A 21,195-nucleotide genomic window follows, 5' to 3' on the forward strand; every position below is an offset into this window, starting at 1 on the left:
TGAGCAGGACAGGAGGTTTGAGACCAGCCTGGGCTACACGGCCAGTTGAGAGAATTGTGTAGCTAGAGGATGGCTTCACACATGAACTTGAAGAACATAGCTGAATCTGTGAAGGAGAGTACCAGGAGAGAAATTCAAGCCATAGCTCGCTCTCCCTCACACATGCCCTACTGCCCAAGGGTCTCCTGGGAAAACACACACACTGGACTCAGTCAGTTTTTTTTTTAAAGGGGTTTGAAATGAAACTGGGGGGGAGAACTGTGAAGATGTAAAAGGGGCAGAGCAGGGAGTCAGGCGCTTATCCTCAAAGGGCCACGCCAGCTCAGTCACACTGGTGACAGTTGGGTCAGCACCGATGTTAGGGGAAGAGACATTCTCAAGTCTCATGCTTATCCCAGGTCCATTCAGACCTGGCTGTCCCCATCCAGTGGAGCTGGAGAGACATTCTAGCAGTATGTCTGCCTACCCAGTGGTGAACTCAGGACATATTTTCTCCGTAGCTATCTATCCTGTCTCCTTACCCATTACGGGGCTGCAAAGCCACCTCCCTACAAGTCACTTCTGCTAAAAACCAGAGCGAACTCCCCCCGCCCCCATGTTTACTATTCTCTGAACTCCACGTGGACACATCTACACATACAAATTAATAATTTAATAAGATAAAAATACTTGGGTTTGGGGACTAAGAACGCACAACAAACCCAAGATGGAGACTGAGAGGAGGTGGGTGAACAGTTAAGGCCTGGGTGTGTGTGTGTGTGTGTGTGTGTGTGTGTGTCTGCTACTTTGTCCCAGTCCTGTTCCCTCTACCCCAGGTTGGTCCTTGTCTCAGGGTCATCTCCCCACCCCGCGCACCGCTCTAGCTCCTCCCTCCCCAAGCTGCCCTGGTATCAAGGGCTGGCAGGAGAGGCTGCTTCTAGGCCCCGCCTAGGTCACGGGTCATGGCTGTGCGTGGCAGAAGGTACCCCGCACCTCCCACGGTGACCTCAGGCTAGTGGTGTCCCAGCCAGATGCGTGACTCCGCCCCTCCGCTCCTCCCCTCCTCCCAGTGTGTTCTCTCAGCAACCGAGCTCACACCCGAATCCCCGGGTCCTCCTCGCTGGTCCCCAGCTCGGTGAGTCCAGGGAACCCATGGAGACCGTTCGCAGTGCGCCTCCGGGGGACGGCGCTGCTGAGGCGCTGCTGAAAGAGCTGGAGCGTCAGGTGCAGGATGTGGTGCGAGCGAGCTCGTGGTGGGAGCGCCACGGTGTGGACTGCGCCATCCTCGCTCTCAGCCTGCTCGCCTTGCCCGCAGGTAAGACGGAGACACGGGCTGCGGATGGGGGTGGCGCGGCTGAAGGTGGTGCAGGCTGGAAGGGAACCTCAGGACTTGAGGATCCTGGATCCCACCTCACTCTCCAAAGTCTAGCTGGGGGTGTTCAACTCATGTCCCGTTGGAGGTGGGAGGAAGTCCGATGCTTGAAAGTGGTGGAGGAAAAAGTTGCACAAGGAGCCGTGGGGAAGGGGAGAGTGAACCGGAAGAAGGGAAGAGCATGTTCTACGGGGGACACCGGAGATGGGACGAGTAGGACTGAGGCTGCACATCTAGCGGTCTAATGGCTCTGTGACATCCAGTCCCCATCTCTGCTCTGGCTGGGGCTCAGGAGGGTGACCGGGCAGAACGAGGACAGCAAAATATCCTTGGAAAGCCCAGTGGGGATTTTTTTTGTGTGTCCCAAATCCCACAGAGAAAGTCAAACCACCGCTCTCAGGCCTTAGAGGAACCTGTCACAGGCCGAAGGCTGGCCCTCTTTGGCTCCGGATTTGGGAAAGCGTGTGTATGTGGGTCTGGACCCATATTTTCAAAAGCTGGCGAAAGATCCTGATCCCTGATCCCTCCTCTTTGCAGGGTTCCTGTGCCTCCGCTTCCATAATATCCTGGCCTTTGCCACGGGCATCACAATCTTGGGTGTGTGCCATTATACACTCACCGTCAAGGGCAGCCACCTGGCCACTCACAGCGCCCTCACAGAGTCCAAACGCTGGGGCAAGATCTTGATGATTTTCTTTTTGGAGGTGAGCCTGGTGGGATGGGGCAGTTGCTGGGCAACTCTGTGTGCACATTCACATGGACAGGGAGCTGCCACAGAGGGTGGGTAGATCCAAGTGTGTGGTGTGTGATACAGAGGGAGTGTGCATGTGCGTGTGTGTACCCGGGTATTCATCCAAGGCCTTGAGAGGGAGTTGGCGTTAGTGAGCAGTTTCGCATCCTACGTGTTCCAATGTCTGTCGATGGCGATGAACGTGATTTATCTCATGATAATCTTGATAAAATTGACAGAGCAGCAGAAACATTTCTCCCCTCAAGGCATTCCTTGTCCTCCGACTCCTTTAGTCCTCGTCTTCTGTAGCACTAGGCCAAAGGTGGATGGAGTTTCTTCTTCCTTGCAGGAGGCCTCCTGCAGCTTGCCAGTTTTGCTCCGGGAATGTGTGGCCTCACAGAAGCCTCCTGGTTCTGCAATCAGGGCTTATTGTCTGAAGGGGTGAACAGTGAGGTGGAGTCGGGGGTGTGTCAGGATGTTGGGGGGCAGTGTCACAGCGCTCCAGCTCTGCAGCCTGCTCCACTTATGCCTGCTGATGGCTGAGCCATCTTGAGAAACTCTTTGCTCCTGTAACCTCCAGGAAGAACTCGGCTCCCTTCCTCCACCTCTCCTTCCTAGGCCTTCTTACCTGTGGGCCCACCAGGAAGGCAAAAGCCTCTGGACAAATCGTTCTTCAGGCCTTTCCAGATCCTCTACCAAAAGTGTTCTCTCTACTCTAGGGAACCCTCACCTAGCCAGCCGGGCCCCTTAGGGGTAGATGGAGAAGCTGCTAGGAACAGGAAAAGGTCTTACTCTGCGGACCAACCAACACAATTGTTCTATCTTTCTATAAATTTATTTGTTTTGTACGTGTGTGTGGAGGGTGTTGCATGAGGCATGGCATACCAGTGAAGGTCAGATGACAACATGTAACAGTTCTCAGTTTTGTTTGTTTTTTCTTTCTTTCTTTTATATATGTGAGTACACTGTCACTGTCTTCAGGCACACCAGAAGAGGTCTTCAGATCCCATTACAGATGGCTGTGAGCATGTGGTTGCTGGGATTTGAACTCAGGACCTCTGGAAAAGCAGTCAATGCTCTTAACAGCTGAGCCATCTCTCCAGTTCTCAGCTTTCTCTTGCCACCTTTTGGGTCCTGGGATTCCAACTCAGGCCCTTAGGCTTGCCATCAAGTTTAACTTGCTGAGTGATCTTGAGAGTCCTTCCTTTTGTTTATGTGTAGATGTGAGTAACTGCCTGTCTATGTGTGCACTACATGTACACAATGACCATGAAGGCCAGAGAGGGCATCAAAGAATCCTCAGAGCCGGGCAGTGGTGGCGCACACCTTTAATCCCAGCACTTGGGAGGCAGGCAGATTTCTGAGTTTAAGGCCAGCCTGGTCTACAGAGTGAGTTCCAGGACAGCCAGGGCTACACAGAGAAACCCTGTCTCAAAAAAAAGAAAAGAAAAAGAAAAGGAAAGGAAAGGAAAGGAAAGGAAAGGAAAGGAAAGGAAAGGAAAGGAAAGGAAAGGAAAGGAAAGGAAAGGAAAGGAAAGGAAAGGAAAAGAAAAAAGAAAGAGAATTCCCAGGAACTGGAGTTCCATGTGGCTGTGAGCCATACGGCATGGATACTGAAATGGAACCCAGGTCTTCTGTAAGAGTGGCCATTACTCTTAACGGTTAAGCCATCTCTTCTGCTCCCCGAATCATGTAACTTTTTATACAACTTTATGCACACCACACACACACACACACACACAGGCCTCAGGCAGCAGGAACAGACTCCTCTCGGGAGACAGGCATCCGTGAGACAGCTTGTTTAACTGGGGAAAACAAAAGCTATTTAAACCTTTGCGGGTGGGTAGGAGCTATGGGGTGAATGTACATCGTTGGCCAAGGCCACGGTGCTGAGGATGTCGCCTTAGCATGAGGAGGAATTCCAGGCTCTGCTGGCCATGTCCTTATGAGGGGAAGGGAAGCCTGGCTACTGGCTACTTGACCTCCTCAGGTGGGACAAAGGTGGGGGTGTGGCACAGGGCTTCATGCTCCGGGCCATGCAGGCTGATCTCCGGATAAGATTTCCAGGACATGCCTCAATCCTACTCTTGGTCCAGGCCTGCTTTCCTTGGTCCCAGGGCTCCCTGGCCCCACCTATCAGGAGCACAGTAACTCTTGAGGGAAACATTTACTTAGGCTGGCTTATAGTTCAGAGGTTTCATCCATGGCGGGAAGCATGGAGGAGTCCTAGCAAACATGGTGCTGGAGACATAGCTGAGAGTTCTTTATCTGGATAAACAGGCAGCAGGGAGAGAGAGAGGGAGACGGGGCCTGGCTTGAGCATCTGAAACCTCAAAGCTCACTCCCAGTGATGCACTCCTCAACCAAGTCCACATCTCCTTAGTGGTGCTACTCTCTACAAACCTATGGTGCCAATTTCATTCAAACTACCTTATATACATATACATGTACACGTACATACATACATACATACAAGAATACCTCCATAAACACACATATACACAACCACATACACACACATACACAGATACACCCACACATACACACACACACACACACACCTTTCGATATATCACATCCACTGTGTGGTGGGAACATTCTTACCCAGCATTCCCTGTCCTCTCTTTCCCTCCCTCTCAATCCTTTCTACCAGCCTAGGTTTCTGAAGGGCCAAGGACATGAGGGACCCTCAGGCTGCTGATTCCTATGGTCCACTTTAAGATACTTTCCTTTCCAGGAAGCTCTGGGTCAGCCCAGACTAATAGGCACAGGTTGGACCCTGGGGTCAGGGTCTGTAACCTGCCAGGAGAAGCAGGAGTAATGGATACTTTGTATCATTTGTATCTTTCTAATACTGGGACTCGGCACAGGCAAGGAACTGAGACACTCTCGTTGAGATATCTTCCTAGATTGCTTGGACTTCTTCAGAACCCAGTGCAGTGACTTGCGGAACCCAAACAGCCTTGGGGCCAAGTTCTGTGTGTTACACACAGCTCTGTCCTGTGCAAATGGCCTCATGTTTGCTTCTTTTCTTTCCACTCAAGTTCTTAGCAGCGCTTCTATTTGTCTACCATGACCTTGCATTCCAGTTGGGGACAAGGTCGAAGGGAAAGTTAGCCAATGGTGTGTGTGAGTGTGAGGGGTGGGGGTGGGGGTGGGGGGTGGGGGGAGGGGGAGGGGCTGTCCTGAAGTCGGATGTTGTTCTGTGGCTTGGAAGGAAAGGCCTGGATTCCCCTCCCATGCTGTAACACTGTTGGCTGTGCTGCTGGGCTTTGCTGAGCTGTGGGCAGAACTAGTTTGGTCAATCACACTCTCTGAGTAACCTAGTCAGGGAAGCACCTCCATTTTCCAACCTTAGGGCATAACTCAGGCACCCCTCTAGGACAGGTTCCCACACATGGGGGAGTGTGGCTCAGCCCTACCTAGCTGGTGTGGGGGTGGGGGGCAATCAATATCTTTGTAGCTTTGTGACTTGATTGGAGTCCCAGGCCCTGCGGTTTTCCCTGACCTTGAGCAAGGGTTAGTTTCTTCATGGAGTCTCTGAGCTTGATAACACCACCTCCTCGTTAACCCTTTGAGGGCACTGGATGAGACGGTACAGACTTGCCAGGCCTCCCATGAGCCATAGTGTGGCCTTGTGTTTCTTCCTGGGGTGACACACCGCCTGCCTGTCGCAGGGGCAGCATGGGGCTGCTTCCCACAGTGTTTGTTTATTGTTTTGTGCTTGTTACTTGAGAAGCTGCAGGGCCTGGCAGGGCGGTGCAGGTGTTTGTATTGAGTTACCTGGCACAAAGGAACCTCAGAGGGTGCATGGGACCCTTCCCGGATCCCTGGCTGTCACTTCTAATCCTGTTGTCTTCTCCTTTCATCCTTCCCTCGTCCACGCGACCCCTGGTGACACCATCTCATTGAATATCTATCTGGTCTTAGGCCTGCGTTCCTCGGGGTTCTACAGAGCCTGCAGTGCCAGGCATCAGCTGTGCACCTCTGGCTTTCTTTGGTAATCCAGCATTGATCTTAGAGCCTACTGGGTCTGAGCTGGTGTGGGACCAGCCTCTTTCTCCAGCTCTAGAGAGCTGGAACAGATAGGATAGATTTGGGCTAGCACTCTAGGCTGTATTCAAAACCATGTACCCCTACCCACACCAAATGAGGTTTCTCTGGAGACCCCTCTCTGACATACCTGAAGAAGTTCCCACCCCGCCTTACCCAGCAAGCACTCTCTACTGGGGTTACATCACCCAGGCTGCTAGGCCTATCCTTAGGGTTGGCCAGGGAAGGATGCCATGCAAGGATGACCACCAAAAGGCTCAGGGCAAGGTAGAATAAGCAGGCCATCGTGGTTTAAGTCCTGAAGCTGAGAAGGATCAACCTCTGAAAGGCCTTTAGTGTCACAGTCAAGGATGCTCCCCTGAGTGGGCGGGAACCAGCCATGCCAGTCAGGAAGCTCTTTGTTATGTCTCCTCTTTAAATCCTCCTTGTAAACTCAGCTTTGGGTGTGGGGTGGAGTCAGAGGCAGAGCCCACTAGGAATCTCGCTGAGCCCTTTTGGGAGGGGTGTCACACAGGGGAATGCCTGTTGCCATCCACTGTGGTACAAACCGCCAAGAACCCCCAGCCTAGTCGTGATCCTTTTTCTCTCTACTGGCTGTAGTTTGGTGCAGTCGCGTCAAGGCTGTACCCTCGGGCATGTCTCACCATCTTCCCGCTTGCTCCCATCCAGGACTCTTGTTTGAATAAGGTCAGCCATAATGAATTTTTTTTTTCTTTTTTGGTGAGAGAGATTAGATAAAGGGCCTTGTGCAAAGACCTGCACCATCTTTGAGCTGTATCCTGGCCCTTAACTATTCTGTCTGTCTGTCTGTCTGTCTGTCTCTCGTTTTAAATTTTTATTTAGAAGACCAGGGCAGATATTCAGTACAAAATACACTGCCATATTATAGTTAGAGACTCACAGGACATCTCAGTGTAGGACAGAGAAGTCTGGTGGATTGGATCAGTCATTCTTGCTTAATCCTAGTAATTATATTTATGTGTCATCCGGGAGCGAGACCAAGGAAGCTGATGTTGGCGCCTGTGTGTGCTTGGCTCTATGCCTTTTTATCATGTGTGTAGACTCTCACGGTGCACTGTCTCACAAGTGACATGAGCCAGCTGTGGGGATGAGTGTTTGCCTTGCAAGCATAAAGATTGGAGATTGGATTTCAAGAATTCCACAAAATTGAGGGGATTTGGCAGCCCACCGGTAAGTCTGGCTGCAGCAAGTAGAGATGGCGAAATCCCCAGAGCAAGCTAACTGTCAAGACAAGCTGGATGGGCAAGCTCTGGGTTGGTCTGACAGACCCTGCCTCAAAGGATGAGGTGGAAGAGCGATTGGGACGATGTTCTGACATCATCAACTTCAGAGCTTCCGTAGGCACGCTTACCCATGTGCACACTTGTCCACATGCATGCACCACACACACACACACACACACACACTCATGAAAAATGGGAGGGGGTAGGGGAAGTGACCTGGTCTTTAATATCAGTGGTGTGGAGGCTGAGAAACCATGGAGAAACTTTAGAGGAGTAGCTGGTGAGATTATGGAAGCTGCTAGACTCTCACAGGGGCCTGGGTGAAAGAGGCCAAGAAGGCCATTGCCAGGCTGAGGAACTGGTACTCTGTCTTCTAGCCAAATAGACTTCGTTCTAAAAGTTATTCTATTTTGTGATTAAGCAGTAGTTTGTCATGAAGCAGAGCTTTAAAAGTCTAGTGGTAGGGCCAGGCTGTGGTGGGTGTTGTATTTGGGAGACAGAGGCAGGCAGATCTCTGAATTTAAGGCCAGCCTGGTCTACAGAGCAAGTTTCAAGACAGCCAGGGCTGTCCTGAACCCAGTCTTGCAATATCAGAACAAAACCAAAAACAAGTATAAAATTACATCATAACCTGAATTAAGTTAAAACTAGGTCACTCTGCTAGTTTGATTTGTGGTAAGTGGAGCAGGAAACTGGTTGGAGGCTGTTGGTGGAGAGATCAGGAGGAAGATAGGAGGGATTGCAGGGCCAGGCTGGGGTGACCAGAAGGGGGCTGCAGGAGGATGTTGGCCAGGTGCCAGCTAGTGAGAGACAGATGGGAGGAGCGAGAAGACTCAAGGGCACGACCTGGGTCTCCAGGTGGAAGCAAAGGCCATAGAGGGGTCACTCCTGAAATGGACCCGTTTGGGCAGGATTAGGAAGAGGGGTGTGGAGCCAGGAGGCAGCGGCACATGCCTTTAATCCCAGTACTCAGGGAGGCAGGCGGGTCTCTGAATTCGAGGCCTGGTCTACAGCGTGAGTTCCAGGAGAGCCAGGGCTACACAGTGAGACCCTGTCTTGAAAAAAAACAAAAAGTAAGAAGGAAAGCGGAGAGCAGGGGTAATCATTGTCCCTCAGGTAGGGCAACCTCAGGCTACACTGAGGTGCCCAGCGTCCGCTTTCCCCTAAGAGCCCTCTGGCTGGTTCCAGGGAACAGCTGGTCCCTGCCCAGCTCTGAGTGGTCTGGCCTGAGCATAGGCTTGTCCATCAAAACAATCAGGTAACTTCAAATAAGCCACCAACTTTTTTTTTTTTTTTTTTTTTTTGGTTTTTCGAGGCCCTGGCTGTCCTGGAACTCACTTTGTAGACCAGCCTGGCCTCGAACTCAGAAATCTGCCTGCCTCTGCCTCCCAAGTGCTGGGATTAAAGGCATGTGCCACCACACCCGGCTCCAATATTTTTTTTAAACAAATAGACCCCGAATATGGCACGCATGTCACTGCTGTCTGGGTTTTCACGTGCTCTTCAGGGGAAAAGCAAGTGCCTGAGTGTGGACAGAGGTGTGCTTTAACAGCTCTTAGGATACGGGAGGGACGGCAGTGAGGCCCCAGAAGAGAACACTTCGAGTTTTGGTCTGGCAGCAGTGGGGTTCTGTAACTTTCAGATCTCCTCAATATTCCCGGGGGCCTAACATGAGGTTCCCAACACCCTCAGGTGCTACCTGATGCTTAAGAGAACAAACTCTGAGAATTTCGAGGGCCCCCGAGTGTCAATGAAGGGACCCCATCCCAATGTGTACCGCTCTCAAAGTGTCTTGGCCCTCAAAGTGTCTTGGCCGTTCAGGGTGCGAATGCTGTAGACAAAGGGAGCTGTTGAGTCTTCCAGAAGGCACCCACCACAGAGGTTGCTGAGTGGTATTAAGAAGCCACACCAGGGTTGGAGAGATGGCTCAGTGGTTAAGAGCACTGACTGCTCTTCTGAAGGTCCTGAGTTCAAATCCCAGCAACCACACGGTGGTTCACAACCATCTGTAATGAGATGTGATGCCCTTTTCTGGTGCATCTGAAGATAGCTCCAGTGTACTTACTTAGATATAATAATAAATAATAAATAAATCTTTAAGCAGGAGGGAGTGGGGCCAACCAGAGTGAGCAGAGGTCCTGAATTCAAATTCCCAGCAACCACATGATGGCTCATAACCATCAGTACAGCTACAGTGTACTCATATACAGTAAATAAATAAATATTTTTAAAAAGAAGCCACACCAACCTGCAGATTTCTGGAACTTTCTCTAGGTCTGGATGAGAAAAACCTCTTGGGTAAGACTTATAAATGGTCCTTTACAGCTGGGTGTGGTGGCATGTATCTGCAAGCCCAGCTCCCAGGAGGCTAAGGCGGGAAGACTGAGAGTCCCAGGCCAGTCTGGGCTATATGTCCAGACCCTGTCTCCAACAGCAACAACAAAAAGAAGGCAGTTTCCAGAAGGAAAGTAACCCAGTTTTACAAGACCTCAGCAGCGTGTGCTCAGACCCCACTGTTCATGAGAGGTTAGGAAATGGGCACACAAAACCTACAACTCACATTCCCTCCAAGGCGCGCTCCTTCTTCTGTCAGGAGAGAGCATCTAAATGATACTGAGGGGGCTGGGTGAGGTTAAGAGCCCTTAGACAGTTCAGATACCAGCACCCATGTTGGGCAGCTTACAACTGTCTTGTAACTCCAGCTCCAGGGAATCTGATGCCCAGTTCTGGCCCTGGCAGACACTTGGGTGTACGTGCATACTCACATGTGGACACACACACATACACACAAAAGACAGGGACCCAGATAGTCTCAGATCAGTTCTTGTTCATAGCACAAGGCAACAAGCACTCATTGATACTGCAAGTGGGTAACAGGTCACAAGTCACAGCACACAAGTCACACCTGAGGGCCTGGGCTTGTGCCTGGGACCTTGCTGAAAAGCCTTCAGGTACCTGATGGTACCTTTCTCTAGATTCATAGTCCCGGTCAGGCACCAGGCTGGTTCTGCCATTGACTCTCTGTCTTAGTTAGGTTTTATTGCTGTGAAGAGACACCATGACCAAGGCAACTTCTATAAAGGACAACGTTGCATTGGGGCTGGCTTACAGGTTCAAAGCTTTAGTCCATTATCATCATGGTGGGAAGCATGGCAGCACACAGGCAGAACTAGGGCTGGAAGAGGAGCTGAGAGTTCTACATCTTGATCCATAGGCAGCAAGGAGGAGACTGTGTCTACACTGGGTGGAGCTTGAGCATAAGTAAGACCTCAGAGCCCGCTTACACAGTGACACACTTCCTCCAACAAAGCCACACCCACTCCAAGGCCACACCTCCTATACTAATGCCAAGTCCTTATGGGCCAAGCATTCAAGCACATGAATGTGCCTATTCAAACCACCACCCGCTCCAAGCACAGTTACTATTGGTCTGCAGAGGGACCTGGTGCCACAGGGATGGCTCAGAAGATAAAACCATTCACTATTCATTCCGAGTGACCTGAGTTTGATCCCTGGAACTTGCATAAAAGTGGAAGAAGAGAACTGACTTCACAAAGCTGTGCTCTGACCTCCACTCGTGCATCATGGTATTTATGTACGCATGTGCTACACACTTATACACACACACACACACACACAAATTAATTAATAAAACAAAAGGAATTAGCTTTTTCTATTATGTGGGACAGCCCTGGGTATGAAACACACACTGGTGAACCAGTGGGCAAGGCAGGCCTGACTCTGAGACCTGGTGCTCAGGGCATGCCCCTGCAGTCAACCCACCTCCCAGAAGCTGGTATTGGGCAGCTTTTCCTGCTCCTGGAAACAGGAAGCCATCTTCACTAAAGTCGGCACAATATTCTGGCCTGGATAAAATTCTTGGAGCCTTGTATCTGCATGCTCATCTGCATATATTTGCATAAGCACCTCTTCTGTATTCAGAAGGATTGCTCTCCTTGGAGTCAGAGCTGGAGAATGTGTTGCCCTGTGGTGAGTGACATCTGGAGAATCCCTCCCACTGTGGACCTATACCAAAAAGAGTCACTCGAGGGAGGTAGGTATTGGCTCAGTGCATACTAGTGCCTCAGTGACCCTCTGGCTCTTTAGGACATGACCCCTGTGCACCCTCCAACCACCTTCAAGACCTGGAAATGTTCCTTGCTGCTATGAGCTCAGGTTGCCAAGGAGTGTCACGAAGACTTGGCTGTTTCCCAGGGCTGCACACAGAATTGTGGTGGATTCCAGCTTTTCCTGCATTGACAGGGAGACTGGCAATCCAGGGATCCAACCTCCTTGTCCCTAAATGCTTTGCAGAGCCACACCGAGTACATGGCAGTGTGTGGCCAATCTCGGGTCATGACGCTTGAGAGAGAGAGAGATGATGGACATGCACAGCTGTGGATGCAGAGGAGGAGGGCTCAGGAGTGACGGGGACTAGGTTCTGGCTTCGTTCAGCTGTGTCCATGGGACCAGGTGCCCTTCTGTCTCTGCCTCTAGGTGTGCACAGCCTTTTCTGCAGAGTTCGCTAAGTTCAACCACGTGAATCTGCACCACGTTTACACCAACGTGGTGGGGCTGGGCGATTCAAGCACGTGGAAGGCGCCTCTCCTCAACCGCTACGTCTACATGTTCCTTGGGCCGCTTTTGGTCCCCATCGTAACGCCACTGGTAGCTCTTGGTGAGTACTGGATTTGAGTGTCCTGAACAGACTTGCCCTGCCAATCCCTCTCTGCTTCCTTCCTGGCTTTGTGGCTCCTGCTTGTGAACATAGCGGAGAGTCACAGGTCAAGACTGTCAAAGACAGCCAAGCTAAGTGGGGGTGGAAAGAACCTCGGGCCGCTCCAGGTCAGTTCTTCACTTACTGGCTGGTGACCGGGAGTAGGTAATCTGACCTGCCTGCCTCAGGTTCTTCACTTTGTTCAAGGAGAGTGTGAAAACACATGGAGACCACAGATGACAGAGTGTGTGTCAGGGCTGGAGAGATGGCTTAGATGGTAAGAGGGCCTTCTCCCTGCTGTGCCAGAGGCTCAGACCTCAACTCCTAGCATGCATACTGGGACGCTCACAATCCCCTGTAACTTCCAGCTTCAGGGGGAATCAGTTAATCCCTCAGGCTTCCATGGGCACCAGCACTTACACACACACACACACACACACACACACCCACACACACACACACCACATCACGTTTATAACAGAAAATCTTTTTTTTTTTTTTTTTTTTTTGGTTTTTTGAGACAGGGTTTCTCTGTATAGCCCTGGCTGTCCTGGAACTCACCCTGTAGACCAGGCTGGCCTCGAACTCAGAAATTCGCCTGCCTCTGCCTCCTGAGTGCTGGGATTAAAGGCGTGCGCCACCACGCCCGGCTCCAGAAAATCTTAAAGAGAGTGCAGGGGGACCACTTTGTAGATGTCCCATACAAACCACACTGCAGGCTATAGGTGTTGCTATGTTACTTCCTGTCTCTCTCACAGAGCATTTGAGAAAGGAAGAGCCCAGGACGGCACTGCGGACTTTGGGCTTCATCTGCCTGGGCCTTTACTCTCAGTACTGGCTGTTCATGAATGTGTCAGGCTTCAAGAACCCCAGTTCAGCACTGGCCTGCATGCTGCTCACCAGATCCCTGCTGGCCCACCCTTATCTCCATGTCAATATCTTCCAGGTAAGCCCCGGGTCCTGGATTCAGCCAGGGAAGAGGAACATTTATTTACAGGGTTCTGACAGCAGGCCAACGTTTAGGGAGAGAGAGAGGTCACCAAAGGAGCCTTCTCCCAATCGCTGTCCCTCCCGTCACTGTGGGTCATCACAGGAAGTTTGGGTTTCATCAAGGCCTTTGCCTGGTCCTGGCAAGACCCTCCTTGCTTTCTTCTCCAGTTTACACCTTACTCATCATTCAAGGTCAAGTGTGTGCCTCCTCTTGGACTGTTTCATCCAAACAGTCCATACAAGCACCTTCTCCACTAGGCACCACCCTGGGTGTAGAGTCCTTGGAGGTGAGCAAGTATCGCACCTGAATCCAGACAGGTAGATGGGACACGGTGAGAGAATGAAGAGGTTAGCTAGGGCTGTGTTGAGTGCTGGGCGTAGGGAGATCTAGTGGGAGTCTTCATCCATAGGGCAGTAGGAAGATCTCCCTATAGAAAGGATGCCAGAGTTGAATGCTGAACTCCTGGCTGTTCTTGAAGACCCTCCAGCTCCTGCCCTGCCCTTGACCTGCCTCATGCTATTGGCTGGGCCCTCACTTTGCTCTACTTGAGCTTCGTCACACCGGCAGAAGGAGGCCACCAGTGGGAGGCATATCGAGTTCACAAGAGCAAGCTGTGAGAGTCACGGACATCTGAAAAACTACATAGGCAAATCCCCTCATTGTCCAGATGGAGGGAGGCCCAGATGTGGGAAAGACTCAGCTCATTGCAGACTGGGTTAGCCCAGGAGCCTTCACACCTGTAGGGTCCCAAGGGCCCCTGTATGCTTGGGGAAGGCAACCTAGGGTCGCCTAAGCCCCTAAGCAGGGTGTGACCCATGTGTCTGTTACAGCACATCGGACTGCCTATGTTCTCCCCGGACAAGAAGCCCAGGCGGATTCACATGATGACCCTGGGGGTTCTGAACCTGCCACGGCAGCCGGTGCTGGACTGGGCATTCGGCCACTCCCTCATCAGCTGCCATGTGGAGCACCACCTCTTCCCTTGGCTCTCTGACCACATGTGCTTGAAGGTAGCAAATGGCTGGGCGGCAGGGTGGAAGGGCCCATCTGAGGGCGGGCGGTGGGAACCTCTGGGTACATCTGAACCCCCAGTCCCATCAGTGGCCTCTCCGAAAGTCACCCAAGAAGGGCAGCCTGGAGTACAAGTGACAACATGGGTTTTAGATCACAGTCACCTGGGTTTCCTAGTAGTAGTGTGACTCTGGGCAAGTTCACTGAGCCTCACTTTCCCTGTCTGTAAAATGGGAGGGGACAGGGTTCATCCTGATGGCTTTGCAAATTAGATTTGAAATGTTTGACCCAAACAAGATGCTTGGCAGAGAGGGGGTTGTTCATCCCTTGAACTGTAGAGGGTGGGCATGCAGTCAAGAGTCTTAAAGGATGAGGGGGTGAGGCCATTCCTCCCCTCTAGGGTAGGGTAGAAGGGTGTAAAAGCTCTTCCACACCTCAGCGCCTGGCTTTCCCAAGCAGGTAATGGCTAGGGTTGAACAAAGGAGAGCTCCTGGGGCGGGCAGGCCCCTGACTCAGAGAGCGCTCCTGTGACTCTCTCTCAGGTGAAACCCTTGGTGTCGAAGTTTCTCCACGAGAAGCAGCTGCCTTACAATGAAGACTCATACTTGGCTCGACTCCAGCTGTTCCTCAGCCGCTATGAGGAGTTCATGGTGCATGCCCCGCCCATCACTGAGCTGGTGGGGGTGCAATGAAGGCTGGGCCCCCTCCCTCGCCCAGTCCTGGCCCTCCTGTACTGCTGGCCCTTGGGGAGGGGGTGCGGGCTGGTGGACCTGGCACCGTCCTGGGATCTGAGTTAAAGGAGACTGTTGGGAGAAGAAATGGAATCAGTTCAGAGGCTGTGCATCCTGATCCACCTTGGCCCCGGCTGACTCCATCTCAGCATCCCTCCTTCTGCTGCATCTGAGCCAGAGGGGAGGGCTAAGGGGGCTGGTGACAGGTGAGGTGGCATCCTATGTCCAGAAGGAGGGGGCTCAGAGCCAGAGCCAGCCTCCTCGGCTCAGCTCTCCTCAGTGCCCAGGCTGCTGCTTCCTCCTGTACCTTCAGTGGTTCTAGTCCCCAGGGCCCTCTCCTAGGGTAAACAGGGTGAACAGGGTGAGGTCATTATTATTTTTTTTTAGCAGACCCCCTCCCCTGTTCTTCACCTGAAGGAGCCTGTGCCACACTGGGCTCAGCTCTAGGACCCACAGAGTCAGTGAGATGAAAGGGAGTGTATTTCCAGAGAAGTGCTCCAGAAGGGAGCATGCGCAGGCGCAAAACTGTAGAAGGCACTGCCAGCTTTGAGCATGACCTCGGCTAGCTCTGTACAACTCTGCTTTGTTCCATGTTTGGAAGGCTCCAACCTGGGGGGGGGGGGGTGGCAGAATCACTGGGAGGTGGATGAGGCTGGAGGAGGGCAGAGAGGAATGAAGGGGGGGTGAGGGGTGGGGTGGGGTAGGGGAAGGAGATAGGAAAGCTGAAGACAAGGGCTCGGCTTGGCTCTGGGAGGAAGGATTGCAAGCTGGGTGGGAATATAATGGAGCCACTGATGCCAACACTAGGAGGAAGCCAAGCTGGGGAACAACACTGAGAACCAGCCAAGCCAGCAACCGAGAGAGGCTGGGCACTGCTTCAGCCAGATGGCAGAGCAGAGAGGTTTATGGAAAGGCCCAGTGGAGACTGAAGGAGGGACAGATGAGGTTAGACCTGCATGCATCAGGACGCCAGGGCCACTGTTAGGTCATAACCTAGCTCCTCGCCTCCCCGCTGCTGACATTTTCTTTGGCTGATTTGTGGCAGGCTGTGCTGAGCACTGGCTTCTACTGACTAGATGTTGGGAGCCCAAATCATGACAGTCAAAAATGAATCCCGGGATAGCCAACTGTCTCCCAAGTGACGAAACTGTCCTTGATTAAGAACACGAGGCTGTTCTTCTAGCTGACTCACTGGGTGGAAGGGTGTACTGCTCTGGTGATGGGAGGGTACACAGGGATGGGCTGACCAGCCTGCTAGAACCCATCTCTGGGGGCTGATGTGGCCTAGACAGATGCAGCCGCCACTGGCCTGACAACCCTTCCTGTCTTCTCCCAGCACCCCTCCTCTTCCAGGGCCCTTTCCTCCAGCTATGGCTCTTGGGCAGCCTCTCCCGGGGGTTCCTTCTGGGCTGGGTAAAGGCTTCTAGCTGCTGCTGGCTTCTTATCTCTGCTGAGGATTCTCCACACTCCTCACTCATCCCCGTTGACTGTGTGCCTCCTGTTCACTGCTGAGACGATCGCTCAGCAGTTTCGGATCCACCCCCCCCCGTCCCCCCCCCCCCGCCCTCTTGCTTAGCTGTAGGCTATTGCTGCTCATTTTGAAATGCATTAGCAGCTCAGAAGAGGCCTTAAGGTCTGACGGCATGCGAGATTCATCAATGGCAAATTCTCCCTCTGAAAAATCCAATGACAGAAAAGGGTCCTGGCAGTGTACTGTAAGCTAGTGATTAAAACTATCCAAATATACAACCAGTGACTCATTGTTATTGATCTGGGCCTGAATGGGGTTCATTCCGGGGGCAGCCGCTGGAGGCCCTGGTATCAGACCTGACTATACATACCATGGGTGCACCAGGAACAAGTCACTTAGGTTCTCTGCAATGTGACTGTCTGTCAGTCTAACCATGTGAGCTAGGAATACAGAAGTAAGGGAGCCAGTGGGGGTGCCTGAAGTACCTCCAGGGCTCTGCAGTCCGTGGTCTAACAGACCAGCCGAGAGGACAGCACTGCTGGTGAGCGGTCACGGCTGTTTTCTTACCGCAAACGCAGACTTACTTGGCTCTGGTTTTGTTGTTTTCTGGAACTCAATTGCTGTGTGGCTGGCCTCAAACTCGCAGAAATCCACTTTGCTTCCACCTCAGTGGATCTCAGCCTTCCTAATGGTTCATGCCTGTACTTTGCTATGTGTATGAGTCCTAATGTGAATATCTTCTATTCAGGACATCTGATATGTGACCCCTGGGAAAGGGTCGCTCAACCCCCAAAGGGTCACAGCCCACGCGTTGGGAAACTTTGCTCTTCCTCTCCCTCCAAAGTGCTGGGATTAAAGGTTTCCCATTGGGCCAGGCTAGACATTTGTATGCCATCTAATTTTAATCCTTACAAGTTAGATTCTTTCTACTCATATTATAAATGGGGGGAAAAGAAGCTGAGATTAAACCTCTCAACATCATGACTGTGAAGTCCAGCATAGGGATTTGAACTCAGCAACTCCAGAACCCATGTTGGTGACCCTCAGAGATGCTGCTTTGGAATGGGAATCCCTGTAGACATTTTGGGTGTTTGTGTCTGATTTGCTATCTCCTTCTTCTACATGTCAGGATATCTGGTGGTTTTATTATTAAGATTTTTTTTTCCTGAGACAGGGTTTCTCTGTGTAGCCCTGGCTGTCCTGGAACTCCCTGTGTAGACCAGGCTGGCCTCGAACTCAGAGATCCGCCCGTCTCTATCTCTGCCTCCTCAGTGTCAGGCTACATGAGACCTTGTGTAAGAGAAGAAAAAAAAAGAAAAAGGAAAAAGAAGTTCCTTATGGCCAGCCATTGGATGCTAGGTACTGTGTGATGCTCTGGGGATGAGTGAATGAGATGGCCCCTATACCCCACCACCTTCATGAAGCCTGCTGTCTGTCCAGTCAGGGTGTCAAATTTTGTGAAAAGGGCCAGATAAATATTTCAGGTGTTGTGAACAATATGATGTCTGTCACAACTTCTCAACTGCCATCAAAGTGTCACAGCCAGATGAACATGCCCCCAAGGCTCAGGGACCACTGTGGAAGAGGGAGCAGGAAGCCTGCCAGAGCCAGAGGTTAGGGTAGAGCAAAGCAGAGCCCAGACTTCTGGACATGACAGGACTCCTGCACTAATAAACTCACAGCAGCCAGCGGCTGCCCACACAAGATCAAGCCAGTGATGATTACAGAATAGAGGGGCGTCTCAGCTAGGGTTTCTATTGTTGTGAAGAAACACTATGGCCACTCTTACAAAGGAAAACATTTAATTGGGGGCTGGCTTACAGTTCAGACATTTAGTCCATTTACCATCAGGGTGGGAAGCATGGTGGCGTGCAGGCAGACACCGGGCAGGAGAGGAGCTGAGAGTTCTACTGGATCCTCAGGGAGTAGGAAGAGTGACACTAGGCCTGACTTAAGCATCTGAAGCCTCGAAGTCCACCCCCAGTGACACACTTCCTCCACCAAGGCCACACCTCCTAACAGTGCCACTCCCCATAAGCCTATGCGAACTATTTTCATTCAAACCACCACAAGTGGAGAGGAGTTTACAAGTCCCTGTGGCTGACTGAGGTTCCACTGACAACTGGTGTTTTCTGGGGAGGGTGACTCAGTTTTCTGTAAGGGTGTGGCCCCTGATAAGTCCACCATGCCATGACTATATGTAAGTGGGTTATTGAAAAAAAAAAAAAAACATTTAGTTGCAGATGTGAGATGGATTTAGGAGGGATTGGGGAAGAAATAGGGAGTGAATAGAATCAAAATACATTATATAAAATTTTCAAAAAATTAATAAAATATATTTTAAAATGAACATGGTGTTGTCCTAATAAAACTTGACTTACAAGCAAGTAATTTTCATGTCACAAAATATAAACTATGTTACCATTTAAGATGGCTCCGTAGTTAAGAGCACTTGCAGGGGCTCAGAGTTCAATTCCCAGCACCCATGACAGATGTTCACAACTGCATGTAACGCCCACCAGCTCCGGTGGCTCCGAAGCCCTCTGAGCTCCAAGGCAGCAGCACATGGCAGAGAGACGGGTGTATATAAAAATAGAGAGAGAAACTGGGCAATGATGGTTCACACTTTTAATCCCAGAACTTGGGAAGCAGAGGCAGGAGAATCTCTGTGAGTTCAAGGCCAGCCTGGTCTACCGAGTGAGTTCCAGAACAGCCAAGGCTACACAGAGAAACTGTGTCTTGAAAAGCAAAACAAAACAGTGCATGTGTAAATAAATTATTGTTGGAGAGATGGCTCAGTGGTTAAGAGTATGCACTGCTTTCTCCAAAGGTCCTGGGTTCAATTCCCAGCACACACATGGCAGCTCACAACTGTCTGACACCAAATTCTAGTGTGCAGATGTACATGCAGACAAAATATTCACATACATAAGCTACATAAGTAAATAATTTATGTATAGGCTTGTGGGCAGCATTTATCTTACCTACTAGTCTTCTAGGGCAGGCGTAAAACACAATGACATATTAGAGAATCATATTTACCTCTAAATAAGAAAGTGGTGGAGCCAGTCAATGGTGACACACGCCTTTGATCCCAGCACTAGGGAGGCAGAAGCAGGTGGATCTCTGCCAGTTCAAGGCCGGCCTGGTCTATAGAATGAGTTCCAGGACTGCCAGGGTTACACAGAGAAACACTGTCTTGAAAAACAAAACAAAGCAAACAAACAAAGTGGGGAGTGATTAGTTGAGCAGAGGATTCTGGGATACTGTGTTTTGGTTCTCAGTCTGGTTATGGGTCACATTATTACACCTACAGTCTCATAACCCATCAACTATGGTTAGAATATATGCACTTCTCTGTATGTCAAACTTCAACTAAAAATAACCTTCATTTTTGTTGTTGTTCTTTTGTCTTCTCTCTGTAGACCAGGCTGGCTTCGAACTCACAGATCTGCCCTCCTCTGCCTCCCCAGTGCCACCGCAGCATGGCTAAAAACATTCTTAAAATAGTGTAAAAAATATGAAATACAAAACAGGGGAAACGTCTGGATTATTAAGCTCCTACACAAGGCTTCAACAGACCAGCCTAAAAGTTGAAATGGACTGACTCAGCATGAAGTTCACCAAGCTGTCACCAAGCTGTCACCAAGCTGTCACCTAGCCATTCATCTGGCCCAAGAATTCCAGATTGGAGTCAGGCCAGTCAAGCCAGTTTCCGTTGGTATGACCATGTTCCTACTGCCATTTCCCTCTCACAAAAGAAGTGGCATACTGTTTTGTGAGATCAGGTGCCACTCTGTATACAGCCCAGGCTAGCTTTGTACCTGAATTATGGAATAGAAGATTCAGCTAGGGGCGGGGCGGGGCAGGGCGGGGCAGGGGCAGGGGGCAGAGGGCAGGGGGCAGTTAAAAGGTAGAGCAATTTTGTAAGTCCCTGGGTTCAATCTTCAACAAGAATAAACAAGAATCAGATGTTGTGAGGATGACAGGTTAGTCTTCCAAGAAGGAGAAGGACTCTCAGAGAAGCACTGGGCTTGTCTGGTTAGAGGTGACAATGGGTCCTGCCCTTATTTTAATTATATATTTTTTGTGGTGTGATCGAAACCAGGATCTTGTGCACATTAAGCATTCACCCTTCCTCAGCTCCTGTTCTTGTGTAGAAAACACTTGTGGGTCAGCTGGAGGGTAAAGTTGCTTGCCCTCAGCCTTAAATGAGTCTGAAACCCAGGAATTCACGTAGAGGAGGGAACCAACTCCTATAAGCTGTCCTCTGACTCCCACACACCACGCGAACGCTGTGGCAAGTGTACACCGGCCCCCATAAATAATGTAATAAAATATATAAATGTTAAAAAAAACTTTAAAAAGATATTGATTTTAGGCTTTGCATCAATTTTCTTTTAAAACATGGAATATGAACGATTTACCTTGACTACTGAGCTTTTGGGTGCCCCCTAAGGTACGGTCTCACCCTGATCCCTGTATTGTCGGACCGGGGTCGAAGGTCGGGCTCTGGTCTCAGTGCCAGAGGGGGAACATCTTCGCGTGTTTCCTCCCCCATCGTGAGAAGAGAGTGACTAGAAATAAGCTCTTGAGAGTTTAATACTTGTCCTGCTCTGACACGCACAAGCGACTGTCTGAGGCTACATCAGTTCAACATCCAGACTTAAAAATCGAGGAGTCCAAAACAGCGGATACGCGAGACTTCCGGGCTCTGGCCTTCTGATTGGCTGATACAAAAATCACTCAAACAACGACAACGGGGCATTGCGTCATCAGCGAGCGGCAAGCTTTATGTAAAGTAAGCTCCTTTCCAATTGGCTCCCTTCTTCAAGAGCAACTGAAACAGCATAGGGGATTCGCGTTTCTTCAAATCTAGACTTCCGGCATCTGGAG

At 50.8% G+C, this 21,195-nt stretch overlaps 1 protein-coding gene across 1 annotated transcript; it reads left to right on the forward strand.

Moving 5' to 3' along the window:
- Positions 1 to 933: 933 nt before the first annotated feature.
- Fads6 (fatty acid desaturase 6) lies at positions 934 to 16,577 on the forward strand. The gene is made up of 6 exons (XM_021175986.3): positions 934 to 1,294; positions 1,889 to 2,055; positions 11,876 to 12,056; positions 12,854 to 13,041; positions 13,917 to 14,096; positions 14,640 to 16,577. The coding sequence occupies exons 1-6, from the start codon at positions 1,132 to 1,134 to the stop codon at positions 14,787 to 14,789; spliced, it is 1,029 nt and encodes a 342-aa protein (XP_021031645.1). The 5' UTR covers positions 934 to 1,131; the 3' UTR covers positions 14,790 to 16,577.
- Positions 16,578 to 21,195: the final 4,618 nt, after the last annotated feature.

The sequence above is a fragment of the Mus caroli genome, unplaced genomic scaffold (genome assembly GCF_978045245.1).
Source record: "Mus caroli unplaced genomic scaffold, Mus_caroli_1 scaffold_13, whole genome shotgun sequence".
In the NCBI taxonomy this organism is placed as follows: domain Eukaryota; kingdom Metazoa; phylum Chordata; class Mammalia; order Rodentia; family Muridae; genus Mus; species Mus caroli.